At 41.4% G+C, this 15,860-nt stretch overlaps 1 protein-coding gene across 3 annotated transcripts in view; it reads left to right on the forward strand.

Moving 5' to 3' along the window:
- PECAM1 (platelet and endothelial cell adhesion molecule 1) overlaps positions 1-15,860 on the forward strand; it is a 102,961-nt gene that overhangs the window by 74,348 nt on the left and 12,753 nt on the right. For 2 of the 3 annotated variants that reach the window (XM_036756978.1, XM_036756980.1), the window contains one exon: positions 12,434-12,456. The exons of the other annotated variant lie outside the window; for it this stretch is intronic. In XM_036756978.1, coding sequence (XP_036612873.1) covers positions 12,434-12,456 — 23 coding nt within the window. The remainder of the gene's footprint in view (positions 1-12,433; positions 12,457-15,860) is intronic. 3 annotated transcript variants of the gene reach the window in all.

A 15,860-nucleotide genomic window follows, 5' to 3' on the forward strand; every position in this document is an offset into this window, starting at 1 on the left:
TCTAGCAAAACCTGGGGATCCTTTCTCAGAATCATGTTTTCAAATGCATAAAATAAAATATACAGGATTGCAAAGGAAGCCAATCATGTGATTAAGAGCCCCCATTCCTTTTCAAATATATTTTTATTTTATTAAAATTTTCCCAATTTTTTAAAAAAAATTTTAACCATTCATTTAAAAAATTTTAAGTTCTAAATTCTCTCCCTCTTTTCTGTACCTCTTGAGAAGGAAAGCAATATGATATTAACTAAACATGTGAAGTCATGTAAAACATTTTTCCATATTATAAAAGAAAACACACCCACAAAAAACCCACAAGAAAAATAAAGTGAACAAATATGCTTCAATTTGCACCCAGAGCCCAACAGTAGAACTCCCATTCTAAAGGAAAGGAAGGAACCCTAAGTGTAGCCTTATTCTAATGAGCTAGACTCCTTTTCACTCATGTCCCAGAGGTCCACCTTTCAAGGTCTCAATTTTATTTTTGTCTTCCTTAATCCATCTAAATAACTGGACACATTTAAAGTACATAGATCATTTTGTTCTCAGTGGCCCTGCAGCTCACATACTAATAATATTCTGACTGTAAGAATCTTGTGCAGGAAGACCTAAGCTTGAGTCCTACCCATGCCATTTACTAGCTAGCTCTGTGACCTTAGATAGGTCACCTAACCACTGTGATTCTCAGTTTCTTCATTTGTAAAATAGGGATAATGACAAGTGCACAAAATTCTTGGACCAATCAGATAAGATAACGCATGTGAAAGCCAATTTTTTAAACTTTAAAGCACTATACAGTGTTTATTACTAGTATCCATATTACACTCCTGTAATCCTAGTGTTGAAATTCACTTCAGAGGTCCAACCCAACCTGAAGCATAAACTCTCTTTGACTTCCTGGACAATTAATTGGTTGTTCTCCCTCTACTTGAACATCTCCAGTGCTGAGTTATATGACATCTGGTGTGGCCCTGTTAAATCTTTGAACGAGTCTAATTGCTAGGTCCTTTACATACTAAGCTGAAGCTGGGCTATACCTCTCCCTCAGACATCCCTAGTATCTAGAAAATAATCCCCTCTGCAAACAATCAGCAGCAGCAAGAGTCTGTGCGTTTCCTTCTGTAGAAGCGGGGACGCCAGGCAGAACAGCTCCTTCTGAGCAATTCTGAGGTTTGAGGAAGGTGTCCCTGCCCAGCAGATACCTCTCCCACTTACCAGCTGCCATAGTTAGGTATTCACTAGGAACATGAAAGGAGAGAGGGAAGTATACAACAGTGGCTCCCAACCCTTTCAGGTGTAATGACCCATTCCAATCCCCTTTTATCCTAAGAACAAGGGGATTTCTCTCTCTTCTCCTTACCCCCTTTACTTTCTCCTCAATGGCAAGGGAGCTTCTTGCCCTCCTTGCTATCAAACAAGAGTCTAGTAAGCCCTTCATGGAAGCAGGGACTGGGTGGGGTCTCTGCAATGACAGCAGAGGTCATATGAGTTCCTACAGGGATCTCTTGTGTTCAAGGATGTTCATAAATCAAGTGTTCGTGGCTTCACTATAGTGTTTGGGGAATTGGTCGTTATTTGAGATTTGGAACATTTCTTCCCATCGCCCTCCTCTGACTGTCCTGTTAAGTCCTAAAGAGACAATGCCTTGGGGAAAAACTGTGAAGTAGTTAGTTTGTCTTTAGTGTTCCACTCTCCCCTTTGGGTACCCTTTTCCTCCCCCACCCTCCTCCAATCAGTAATACTTCCTGCCCCCACCTCTACTTCCTGTAGCCCTTACCACTCTCTAAACCGTTCTCAGGAAAGAATCCAACACACTCCCTGACACGGAAATATAAGTGACTCACAGGGTTTCATGTGTTTGCATGTCCCAGAGGGATTGGCATTTCAACAAAAGACAAACCTGGAGGGAACTTAGAGATCACCCAGGCCAAGCCCTTTGTTTTATAGATAAGGGAAAAGACGAAGAGAAAGCCCAAAGTCCTGCCTCTTAATTCCATTCCTCTTCTGTTATCGGTGATTCTCAATAACAGATCACTCACTGTGGGGAAGATCCAGGTTATTGCAAGGGAGTCCACGAATCCACGTGTGTACTGAGCCGTATCATTTTGTCACTAATGCATTGTCTGAGTTAGCAGAGCATTAACTGCAATGCTATGTGCGCCTGGTAAGGCACTGGGAGTTTGTCTGAGGAATCTTTTGATGATACGAAAGGGTCACCTGATTTGAAAGGCTTGGGGACCACTGTGTGTACTATACAATGCTGTCTCCTTTAACGCCAAAAGAGCGAATGCCTCACTATGGGATTCTAGGCATAACGCAGCTTGTAGGTGGGACAAGTTTATTTTCCCAAAGGGAAGCTCTCCTCCACCCTCAAAATTTTACAGCATCAGCTGTTCTGCTTCCTATTAGACGTTGGAGTTCTCTTAATCCCTGAATCCAGACTGGCCACTCTCAGAAGTTTCTCTGATTCTCTGTTCATTAAACAAAGAGTGTTTCATTTTGGTTGGCCTAGCCTTGTTTACAAAGAGAACTTTCTCTTAGCTGCTGTGTGTAATGGAAATGTGCCCTTGGAAGGCCACAAGCCCAATCTACTCATCTCCTTTGACTTCTTTTAACAGCAACAACAACAAAAAAATCATTACCCCAAAATGTCTCCTCTCCTCTTACTTGGTAAATGTCAAATCTGGGAGACTATCCTCTGTCCCCCTTAATCTTAATTTCCTCCTTTATCTGTCCTTTTTTAAAAAAAAAATTTTAAGCCAAAATCTTTCCTCCTTTCCTTCCTTTTTTTCCTTCTCACGAAAGGCGGGCAAGAAATGTTTCCTTTTTGGCATGCTAGAAGTCAAGTGATATTAAAATCTCCTCAAGTGTGGCTGGCTGCCGCTTTGGTCTGCCAATTCCCTCCTCCCTTTTGGGGAAGACTATTTCCCTCATAAAGCTTTGACCTACACATAATGACATCCCTCCTTTTTTAAACTCCACCTTTCTTCTCACCAGAACCTTTCTGGTTGTTATCTCTTTTCTAAGGACCAAACCAACTTTTATTTTCTCCCTCTTTTCTAAGTTGGAGTTTTAAGAGAGTCCAACTGAGTTGCCCTTTGGAGACAAGGGAGGCAATATGGCACAAATATGCTATCAAAGGCTCACGTTTCTATAATTCTTGAAGCTTTACATGGTGTATTCCTCACTACAAGCATGCATAGTGGGAAGTGCTGCCACATTTACCCCTCATTTTGCAGATAAGAAAAGTGAATTCAAAGAAATTACATGACTTGCCCAGGGTCATACAGCCAGTCAGTAAGATTTAAATCTAGATCCCCTGACTCTGAATCTAGGGCTCTAAAATAGGGCTTCATAACTCAGAGTCCATGGATTGTGGATAGATTTCAGGGAGTCCATGCACTTGGATGGGGAAAATTTACCTCTAATTTTTGTTAACTTCTAACTGAAATTTAACATTTCCTTGAATGACTTAAAAACATTATTCTGCAAAAGGGTCCATAGACTACGCTGGACTGCCAGAGGGCTCCTTGCATGAAAGGGGTTAGGAACCTTTGTTCTATATGAAAGGAAGACAGTCTGACTTCTGTTTTCCATTGTGTCATTTTTCTTTCTTCTCCAATGAATTAAAGAAGGAACCAAGACCATTATGATGTCAAGAAGGATAGGACTTATACAGCAAGGAAGACTGATGTTTAATAACTAGTAAGTTGAAGAAGAGAAGGAAGGAGGAGGGCAGCAGTGATGCCAGACTGAAGCCAGGGAGGGCAGTCACCTCACAGGGGCATCTTGCAGAGAGGGGCCAGCAGGCTAGTCCTGACTGCTCTTGATCCTACTGACTGCCAAGAACAGGGGAGGTGGGAGTGGCAGCCGCCAGCTTTGGCATGATCTATAAAATGCAGTTTCCAGGTTCTAGTTGCAGCACTGGAGGGAGGAGGAGGAAAAGGTTGCTTGAGTTTGAAGAGGCCATTTGGGGGACTGCTGCTGAGGGGAGATACTGTTTAAGGAAATTCTGCTTGGGGGAAAGATGTTTGGGAAGAAATGGGAAACGGTCCCACCAAACCCAGCGACCACAAACAGAGTAGCCCAGTGGAGAGAGGCTTGAGACATGGGACATGACAGCAGGGAAGTTCTGGACCCCCTAGGGGTTCAGCCCCACCCATGGCTATTCCCTGCTTCAAGCCCAATGGGATGGTTCCTTTACCATAACTTCTTCACAACAGTGCCAGCTCACTGCTGCCTGGTAGCCCATCCATGCCCACAGCTGGTCCCTCTGGCGCAGGAAGCCAGGCACGAGCTTCTGCCAGCCCTGGCCCAGGGCCCAGGGCAAAATCTTAATACTTGGGGTCCTTGGGACTTTGACCAAGTCTCTTGTCTTTGAAGTGTTGGTTTCCTTTCTATAAAGTGAAGGGGATAACATTAAATGACCCCTAAGATCCGGTGTTCTCTGATAATTATGTATCATTCTTTTGCAATATTTGGATGTTGCTTATCTCCCCACAGGCAACAGAGGGGAGCAGTCTCTTCAGTGATGGGTAGCAAGGGGAAAATGAAGGTTTAGAAAGCAGAGTATCAGGAAGTCAAACCCAGGGTCCAGATTAGCCTGCCTATTTCTTTAGTGGCCTCTCTTTGTAAAGGCCCATAGTACTAAGCAGCACAATACGGGGCAAAGAAGACTTTGGGTTGGACTCAGAGGACCTGGGTTTGGACCCCATTTCTGCCACTTAGTTACTCATGCGGTCTAACAAGTCATTTCATGTTTCTGCAGTTTAGTTTTCTCATCTGTAAGATAAGGGGGTGGGACTTTGATAATCTCTTCCGGCTCTCAGTCTATGATCTGGGATGATTCCAGGCAATAGTTGGGGCTACTCTCCACCTAAGGGAATAGGGAAGGAAACAAGCATTTATTAAACACCTATGATTAGGGCAGCTAGATGGCGAAGTGGATAAAGTGCCTGGCCTGGAGTCAGGGAGACCCGAGTTCAAATGTGACCTCAGACTGGACTCAGAGCTGTGTGACCTCAGGCAAGTAACTTAACCCTGTTTGCCTCAGTTTCCTCATCTGTAAAATGAGCCAGAGAAGCACATGGCAAACCACTCCTGTATCTTGTCCAAGAAAACCCCAGAGCTGGACACAACCGAAATGACTGAGCAACAGCTGTTGTGCCAGGTGCTTCACAAATATTCTCTTGTTTGATTCTCACAACAATTCTGGGAGGTTGGTGCTCTTATTACCTCCCTTTTACAGACGAGGAAACTGAAGCAGACAAAAGTGGAGTGACTTTGCCCAGGGTCACACAGCTCTAGTAAATGTCTGAGGCCGTATTTGAACTCAGGTCTTCCTGCCCTCTATCTGAAAGAGCTGCGCCATGTAATGTTTTAAAATGTGTAAAATAAACTATGTAGGATTACAAGGAAACCAACAATATTGAAATACAGGTATCAAAATATAAAAAATATCCGAGACCCCAGAACTAGATGATTTCTAAGGTCCCTTTTGACTATAAATCCTTTAGTATTTTTAGTTCCTTTCTTCTGTCACTTAATCTTTCAATTCACCTGCTCCCTCCAACTCAGGGAGTTTTACTGTTGGTTATTTTGGGAAAGAGTTTAACAACACATTGTTCCGATTGTTCTGGTTGCTTTGGCCTTTTTTCTGAGTGAAAAAAGGAAAAGTGTTCTCTGGAGATAAGCAATTAAGCATCTAGTAATCTGGCCAATAAAGAGCAAACCAGAGGCCCTAGCCTGGGAGTAGGAGGAGGACAAATGGCCCTGAGAGAAAAGGGATCTGGGGCTGTTTGAGTGGAAGAGGATGAGGGCTGAAGCTATTATGCTGTGTGTAGAGAACAGGTGGATAAGACAACCTTTTTCTGCTTTGCTTTCAGACTCTTAGCCTTCCAAGAGAACGTAAGCTTTCTGAGGGCAGGCACTATTCTGTTTTTGTCTTTATATGTCCAGTTCCTGGCATACAATCAGTCAGTCAACAGGCATTCATTGAGTGCTTATTGTATACACCCATCACTGTGTTGAACACAACATGAAAATAACTGGGTAAGTGTAAGATATATAGAGATAGATGGTAGTCTCAGCAGGGAGGCACTAGCTATTGGGGAGACCAGAAAGGCCTTCGGCAGAAGGTGGGAACTGAACTGAGTCCTGGAGAGAGCCAGTGAGGAGGGAGAGCATTCCAGGCATGGGGCACATGGACAGCCAATGCAAAGACACAGAGAGTGCCCTATGGGAGGAAAAGCAAATAGGCCGGTGTAGAATGAATGTGCAGGATGTGTAGAGGTAAGAAAGTGCAAGAAGGCTGGAAAGTTAGGAAGGATTTCAGTTGTGAAGAGCTTTAAATGCCAACTTTATGGGTGGGAGGGTGACATATTCAGACCTGCCCTTCAGGAAAATCACTTTGGGAGCTAAATGAAGGATGGATTAAAGTGGGGAAATATATGAGCCAGGGAGACCAATTAGAAGAATATTTCAATAATCCAGGTGAAAGGTTACAACCGGCTGAGCTAGCGTGGTGGTTGTGTGCATTGACAGAAGGGTATTTAGATGAAAGATACTGCACAGTTAGAAATGACAAGATTAGGCAATAGATTGGGATGAGTGTGAGGTGTTGAAAATAACTCAGGTTTCAAACCTGGATTGCTGGGAGGATGGATGGCGATGCCCTGGACAGTGATAGGGAAGTTCAGAAGAAGGGAAGGTTTCAGGGAAAAGAAAAAGACACCGAGGTCTGTTTAGGGCATGGTGAGTTTGAGAGGTCCACAAGCTGCCCAGTTCAAGATGTCCAAGAGGTGGTTGGTGATGCAGAGCTGAAGCCAAGGAGAGAGAACAGGACTGAATATGTAGATTTGAGGATCATCTGCTCAGAGATGATAATTGATAAGTGCATGTCGAATTGAATAGCTTGGCCTTGGTTAGGAAGGGCTGTCACTGATAGTAGAGGCTTCAAAATCTATTGGATAATAGCAGCAATGACTGACATTTTAAGCATTTGCCAAGTACTTAACAATGCTGTCTCATTTGAGAGAGATTGAAGAGGCCTCTCTAGGCACGGTTGTGGAATCTTAGCAACCTTTAAAAAATTTTTTTCTTAGGAAGTTTATTGATGGCTTGTTTATTCAATTTCTTTTTCTAACATTGGGCTATTTAAGTATTTGATTTTGTCTTCTGTTAATCTGAGTAATCTATATTTTTGTAGATATTCATCCATTTTGTTTAGATTGTCAAATTTATTGGCATATAATTGGAAAAAAGCCCCTAACAATTCTAACAATTGTATTAATTTCCTCTTCATTGGTGGCAAATTCATTCTTTTCATTTTTGATACAAGTAATTTGGTTTTCTTCTTTCCTTTTTTAAAATCAAATTAACCAATGGTTTACCTATTTTATTGTTTTTTTCCCATAAAACCAGCTTCTAGTTTTATTTATTAGTTCAATGGTTTTCTTACTTCCAATTTTATTAATCCTCTCTTTTGATTTTCAGGATTTCCAATTTGGTGTTTAATTGGGGATTTTTAATTTGTTCTTTTTCTAGTATTTGTAATTGCATGCCCAATTTGTTGATCTGTTTTTCTCTAGTTTATTAGAGATATAAATTTTTCCCTAAATAGTGCTTGGCTTCACCCCATAAATTTTGGTATGTTGTCTCGTTGTTGTCATTTTCTTTAATGGAATTATTAATTTTTTTCTATGATTTGTTCTTTAACATGCTTGTTTTTAGGACTAGATTGTTTAATTTCCAGTTAATTTTTAATCTCTCTTTCTATTGTCCGTTATTGAATGTGATTTTATTGCATTATGATCTGAAAAGGATGTGTTTAACTATTTCTGCTTTTCTGCATTTGGTTGGGAGGTTTTTAGGTCCTAATACATGGTCAGTTTTTGTGTAGGTGCCCTATACTGCTGAGAAAAAGGTATATTCCTTTCTATTCCCATTCAGTTTTCTCCAGAGATCTATCATCTCTTATCTTTTCTAGAATTTTATTCACCTCCTTAACTTTTTTCTTGTTTATTTTTTGTTAGATTTATCTAGTTCTGAGAGGGGAAAGTTGAGGTCCCCCACTAGTATAGTTTTATTATCTATTTCTTCCTGTAACTCATTCAACTTCTCCTTCAAAAATTTAGATGCTATACCTTTTGGTGCATACATGACTTGATTGTCTATGGTACCTCTCAGCAAGATATAGTTTCCTTCTTTATGTCTTTTAATTAGCGCTATTTTTGCTTTTGCTTTGTCTGAGATCATGATTGCTACCCCTGCTTTCCTTCCTTCAGCTGAAGCAAAATAGATTCTGCTCTAGCCCTTTACCTTTACCCTGTGTGTATCTCTCTGCTTCAAATGTTTTTCTTGTAAACAACATATTGTAGGATTCTGATTTTTAATCCATTCTGCTATCTACTTCTGTTTTGTGGGTGAGCTCATCCCATTCACATTTATAGTTATGATAACCATGTATTTCCCATGCTATTTTTCTCTTCTTTATCCCCCTCTCTCTATTACCCCCCCATCCTTTCCCTCCTCACAAGTGTTTTATTTCTGATCACTTTCCCAATATACTCTTCCTTTTATCAGTCCCCCTACCCTTTCTGTTATCCCTGTCCCTTTTTGCTTCCTTATAGGGTAAGATAGATTTCTATATCTAACCAAGTGTGACTGTTATTCCCTGTTTGAGCCAATTTTGATGAGAGTAAGGTTTAAGCTTTCCCTGCCACCCCAACCTTCCAATCTTCCTCTCCATTGTAATAGCTCTTTTATGCCTCTTTTATGTGGGACAATTTACCCCATTCAATCTCCCCCCTCCTTCCAGTGCAATTTTCTTTCTCACCACTTCGTTTTGTTTTTTAAATTATCATCCCATCAAGTCATCTTATATTCACATCCTCTATCTACATATACTCCTTCTAATTGTTCTCATAGTAATAAAGTTGAGTTACAAATATTATCTTGCCATATAGAAATATAAACAATTTAACCTTATTATTGAATTTCTTATGTTTTTTTCTTTCTTGTTTCTTTTTTACCTTTTTGTGTTTGCTTTGAGTCTTGTATTTGGAGGTCAAATTTTTTATTCAACTCTGGTCTTTTAATTAGAAATGCTTGAAAGTCCTCTATTTCATTAATGCATTTTTTTTCTGTGAAAGATTGTAATCAGTGTTTTTGGGTAGGTGATTCTTGGTTGTAATCCTAACACCTTTGCCTTCTGATATATCATATTCCAAGCCCTCCAGTTCTTTAATGTGGAAGCTTCCAAATCCTATGTAATCCTGACTGTAGCTCCATGATATTTGAATTGTTTCTTTTTGACTGCTTGCAATATTTTCTCCTTGATCTGTGAGCTCTGGAATTTAGCTGTGATGTTCCTGGGAGTTTTCATTTTGGGATCTCTTTCAGGTGGTGATATGTGGATTCTTTCAATTTCTGTTTTGCCCTCTGGTTCTTATAGATTAGGGCGGTTTTCTTTGATAATTTCTTGAAAGATGTTGGCCAGGTTTTTTTTTTTTTTTAACCATGGCTTTTAAGTAGTCCAATGATTTTTGTATTATCTCTCCTGGATCTGTTTTCTAGATCTGTTGTTTTTCCGATAAGAAATTTCACACTTTCTTCTATTTTTTAAACTTTTTTGATTTTATTTTATTGTATCTTGATGTTGCAGAGTCATTAGTTTCCACTTGTTTAAGTCTAATTTTTAAGGAATTATTTTCTTCAGTGAGCTTTTGTACTTCCTTTTCCATGTGGCCAATTCTACTTTTTAGGGATTTATTTCTGTCAGTAAATTTTTGTAAATCTTTTGTCAATGCTATTGACTCTTTTTTCATGATTCTCTTGTATTACTCTCCTTTCTTTTCCCAATTTTTCTTCTACTTCTCTAATTTGCTTTTTAAAATCTTTCTAAAATTCTTCCATGAATTCTTTTTAGGCCTGAGACCAAATTACATTTTTTTTTTTGAGGCTTCACATGTAACCATTTTGACACTATTGTCCTGCTCTACGTTTATGCTTTGATCCTCCTTATTAACATAGTAACATTCCATAGTCAAGTTCTTTTTTTGTTTTTTGCTCATTTTTTTCCTGCCCTGCTTTTTTTGTGATTTGGTGTTTTTATTGGAGAGTTGGGTTCTTGTCCTGCGTTGTCCCAAGCTTTTTATGCTGGGGCTCTGGGTCTCACTAATGGCTTTCACTGGGCTTCAGGGCTTAGTTGCTTGCCTTCTCTGGAGACTACACTTCCCTTCTGGCTTGTACTGGGGTGGGGGATGGTGGTAGGGCCTCCCTGTTGGCCATCTCTGGGTGTGGGATTTAGCTGTGGGCTTGCTCCAGTGGTGGAGCCTTGCCGTGCTGCACAGACTGCTTACTTGCCTAGGGGGCTGCTGGTTTGCAGGAAGGTGGGGCCTTGCTGGTGGATTGCCCCAGACTTGGAATCTTGATGCAGGTCGCCTGCTATGAGACTGGCTGCTGCTGTTCTTGGACCTTGCTTCCCCTCTCACCCCAGTGAGACAGACCTTTCCTGCCAGGCTGGGAAGCTGTTTCCCTGCTCCTAGAGCAATTCTGAGGCAGTTTTCTAGTTGTTTGAAGGGGGATTTGGGAGGGCTTCAGAAGGTTCCTTCCTTACTCTGCCATCTTGGCATGGGAAACTTTTTAACCTTTTAATTTTCCTGGGAGAAAAGAGAGGGCATGAGCCAGTGTAATGATAGTTTATTTACTTTATACTAAATGTTTTTAAGTACAAACTCCTTGACTGCAGTCAGGACATGCTGTTCCTAGATGAGCAAAGGTAGCTTGATTATAATCACCTGATCTAAACAGGAGCTTAATCCACAGGTGTGATTTTCCAGCAATAGTGATATCAACATAATTTTCCTTAAAAACATTTTTTTTTTCCTTCAGTCCTTTATTTACCTTCCTGAGATTCCAGGGCAGTTATTAACCTTTCTGGGCCCAGACTTTGGATGGTGGCATGAAGTAAGCCTGCCCGATGACTCAATGTCATCACTGAGTCATAGGCTCAGGCCTTAGTTATGCCATGGCAAGGATCTACATTTCTGTCCTGTGGCTTTAGAATCACAGGAGACTGTAAGTGTTTTCTCTGGAGCCTACTTTCTTCCATCTTCTGCTTTCTCTAAAGCTCTGTGGAACTCTAAGATTCAGGCCTTTTTTTTTAAAAGAGCATAATCTCCCTATTTTCACCCTGGCTTCCCTTCTATCTACTCAAACCAAGCATGGCCAGCCTTTCCCATCCCATGGTAATATTTGAGGGAGAGGGGATGGTTGGCCTCAACAACACGCTAGGGAGAGATGCTCCCAAGTAGAGGCCTCAGTACAAGGCATTGTCTGGGAGAAGAATGAAAATTGAGAGCTGTACAAGGCACAGTTGCCCTTCCTCTAAGACTGCATTTGTGCCTGGTTACAGAACCTCCCCTTGGGAAGACTGGGGCTCTTTTGTATCTATTGTAGGTCAGGCATGGGTATGAGTCTCTCTCTCTACTCAGAGGCCTGCTCAATGCACAGAAGTTTTCATAATGGCCCTCTATTAATGGATGGGCTCACTCCTCACTATGGTTCTAGGCTTTTTGAGGTCTTTGGGGGTTCCTGCCTCTCTTCTGTCCAGTACAAAGGATGTGCATCTGTACGTGCATAGATTTAGGAACAACTGATTTTTTTTGGCATTTTAGAGTATGCAAAGCTTTTGACACACATTCCTTCATTTGAGATTCACAACAATCCTGTGACATGGGTAGCATAGGCATTACTATCTCTATCGAGTAGATGAGGAAACTGAAGCTCAAGGCAATTAAATGACTTGTCCATGGTCACACAACTAGTAAATATTAGAGTGGAATTTTAAGAGAGAGTTCCAGTTCCAGCACTCCATCCAATACACCATATTGTCTCTCCATAATCGAAAATGGTTTCCCAGCCCCAGCTCTCCTGCTGCTTGGCAGAGGGAGATCCTAGCAGAGGATAGATTTCATTTATGCAACAGATGGCCATTCCTAGGTTGTCCTAGAAAGACTGGCTGTGGGAAATGATCATTTAGATTCTTGGGAGCTACCTCCCCAAGGAAGAACCTGGAACCTAGAAATCTGAGGTGAGGTTGACACCTGCACATGGGATTCCTTGTTATATAGTGAGAGATTAGTGATGAGGCCACAGTTTTTCTGTGGACAGGAGGAGCCACAAAAATCGGAGGAACAGCTGAGCGAATAATAAACACCCCATGTCTACTTCCTTATAGCTGAAGTCAAACTTGACCTGACTTCCTTTCCTTGATTTGGAAAGCTTTAAATTGGCTCTCTTGGGTGTTGGAAACTCCCTTCCATAACTAGGTATTGGGGGATGAAGACATAATGTGCATGCCTTCTTTCTGTGTGAAGATGAGGTTGCCTCCTGTTAATTACATGAATTGCATACTTTTTTTTTCTTCCAGATTCAGGGGAGAACAGGCATTCTGTAAGTACACATTCTACTTGCATGATTAAAAAAAAAAGATAAATCCTTAGGCTCCATGTCATCAAAGCCATCCATAGTCTTCCTCCTCTCAGATGATTATGCTTAGCAACAGTAACAATAATGAGGACATTGTAATAAGTGACATTTTCTGATTGCATGATTGTTACAGCTCTTTAGACAGTGGACAAAAGGAACCTCCGGCAGACAGCTAGGAGGTGGGATTAATTCGGTGGCTTCCAAGCAATGGGAAAATTCCACAGAAGTTTGACAGTATCATGACCCCCGGCTCTGGGTCTAGTGGAAGCTCGTACTAAACAATCCAAATGATTACACTGCTGGGTAACCTTGATATCACCCTCCTCATGATCCAGCAGTCATCAAAGTACCCACTGGACAGAAACTCCATATGATGACAAAGACAGTGCCTTTGCAAGGATAAAATCCAAGGAAGGTTTTTTCAGCAGAGTCAGTTGAGGCTATGGTACAGTGTGGATGTTTGGGCTCCAGGCCTAGGCTTTTAACTTCCTTAGCCTATCTCAGGGAACAGGAACGTAGACCTTTTGGTTATCTGTATTTGGGCATTGGTTCAAATGGAGGACAAAAGCTATTGTGGTCCTTCAAGCATGTGAGGATTCCCCCTGCGGTGCCTTGAATCTTAGGTATTTAGCTTCAAAACCACCTGCTTTCAAAAGAGAGAGAAAAAGAGCTTTTTGGTGATTTGGAATGTTTAGAAAACAGGGATGGGGTGGGGCAGCTAGGTGGTACAGTGAGTAGAGCACTGGCCCCCGAGTCAGGAGGACCTGAGTTCAAATTGGGCCTCAGACAGTTGATAAACAGACCTTGGGCAACTCACTTAATTGCCCTGCCTTTCCCCCCAACCAAAAAAAAAAAAACAAAAAACCAGGGATGGGAGTGCCTTCTTCAAGTTCCAGTTATTTGGGGTAAGCAGATCATTTTGAATGTCCCAAGGGGCTGATGGTGTTATAATTTTGTTTACAGATTTTTAGGTAGTTTATAGGATGCAGACTTGCTCTGAGGAGAGGGCCTCAAGAAGGGGCTAGAAGTTGAGTTCTGTCTCTAGTGAGACTGGAATTTTGCTGAGAACCTAATCTATACCAGGGAAATCTCCTTTTTTTTTAAAAATTGTTTTACCCTTTTGTATCCCTTGTCCTCTGGCACTGTCTTCTCAGACTGCCCCCGTCTCCGCCCTGCCCCCCCCCCCCAATCAGTCAAAAGATCAGTAAGCTTGGCTGCTGTCATTTCTGCTCCAGCATGTTCCTGAAGGGGATAGCAGTGGGTAGTGCTTTCTAAATGGGAGACTTTGGGATGCTAGAGTAGCCTTATATTGAATCCAGAAAGCGAAACTATTGTTCCCTTGGAGCTACAGCAGTTAATAATAAGAATTATAAAAATAAGAATGCTATTTTTCTTTTTTCAAATTCTTTGTAGTAAGTCTCTTGGGAAATCTACTTAGATGATACCTTGTTTAAAAGAATAAATGTAGAAAAGGACATTTGGAGACTACTACTGTAGTAGTCTGTCATATTTATGAAAGCTTCCATAATTATATCATTTCTTTTATTTGCCATGCATTAAATTATTCATTATTTTGCTATAAAAATAATTGAATCCATAATAAGAAAAAAGAGAGGAAACAAGGAAGGAAGAAATATAGCACTTTTAGATTTGCAAGTACTTTAAAAATATAATACTCCCTTTGCATTACTTTACCAACTTGCACTTGCACATTGGGTCCCTATTGGGTAGCTGTCACTGTGTGTTGAAGAGGGTAACCCTGTGGTTGACTCCCCCTGTGCAACAGCTTAACCCCCACCAGTGTGCAACCCATTAACAATCAGCCAGGAGATGCAACTAGCTCTTAGTAAAAATATTTACTAAGATGATATAGTAAGAGCACACTGTCTCAACAGTACAGTGGTAATGTAGTGAGGCACGTACGTAGGCAAAGGGTAGTTTACAACTCCTGGTACTGCAGGGCCTAGAAGTTTTTTCTCTTTGCAAAGTCCCTACTCAGTTACCCTTAGCTCTACTGTGCTCCCAGGCACTGTTCCTTTCTTAGGTCCAAAGTCAGAACTCTTCTCTGCTTTGTGAAAGTCACACTCTTAGAAGCTATTTCCTCTTCTTGGTCCAGTAAGGTCCAGTCATGGGCAGCCAGGATAGAGTGCCAGCCCTGGAGTCAGGAAGACTCATCTTCTTGAGCTCAAATCTGGCCTCAGACACTAGCTGTGTGACCCTAGGCAAGTAACTTAACCATGTCTGCCTCAGTTTCCTGTTCTGTAAAATGAGCTGGAGAAGGAAATGGCAAATCAGTCTAGTATCTTTGCCAAGAAAACTCCAAATGGGGTAACAAAGAGTCAGATATGACTGAAAAGTGACTGAACAGCAACAGCTCCAGTGACAAGGCTGATGAAAGAAGAGAAATCCCTTCTCCCCCAGTCTTGGGGTTGTCTCCTAATGGGTAGCTCCCAATCTTGTATTCCTCAACTACTAGATGGATAAGTTCTTTTAAATATAATCCCAAGGGGGTATGACTAATTTTCTTAGCCAAAAGATGTTTTCTGTGTGGTGTCAGTTGTCCTCAACCAATGGCCAAAGCCCTATAATACTCTCAAGTTGGTTACACACACATACTCTCAAGGTGGTCACACACTTTTGTGGTTGCAGGAAACTGCTCAACACCTCCTTTACACTTTATGATTCTACTCTGAGCCTTCTGTGATGCCCAATAGCCAAAGCCCTATAATACTCTCAAGTTGGTTACACACACATACTCTCAAGGTGGTCACACACTTTTGTGGTTGCAGGAAACTGCTCAACACCTCCTTTACACTTTATGATTCTACTCTGAGCCTTCTGTGATGCCCAATAGCCAAAGCCCTATAATACTCTCAAGTTGGTTACACACACATACTCTCAAGGTGGTCACACACTTTTGTGGTTGCAGGAAACTGCTCAACACCTCCTTTACACTTTATGATTCTACTCTGAGCCTTCTGTGATGCCCAATAGCCAAAGCCCTATAATACTCTCAAGTTGGTTACACACACATACTCTCAAGGTGGTCACACACTTTTGTGGTTACAGGAAACTGCTCAACACCTCCTTTACACTTTATGATTCTACTCTGAGCCTTCTGTGATGCCCAATAGCCAAAGCCCTATAATACTCTCAAGTTGGTTACACACACATACTCTCAAGGTGGTCACACACTTTTGTGGTTGCAGGAAACTGCTCAACACCTCCTTTACACTTTATGATTCTACTCTGAGCCTTCTGTGATGCCCAATAGCCAAAGCCCTATAATACTCTCAAGTTGGTTACACACACATACTCTCAAGGTGGTCACACACTTTTGTGGTTGCAGGAAACTGCTCAACACCTCC

Source organism: Trichosurus vulpecula, chromosome 4, assembly GCF_011100635.1.
Source record: "Trichosurus vulpecula isolate mTriVul1 chromosome 4, mTriVul1.pri, whole genome shotgun sequence".
NCBI lineage: Eukaryota > Metazoa > Chordata > Mammalia > Diprotodontia > Phalangeridae > Trichosurus > Trichosurus vulpecula.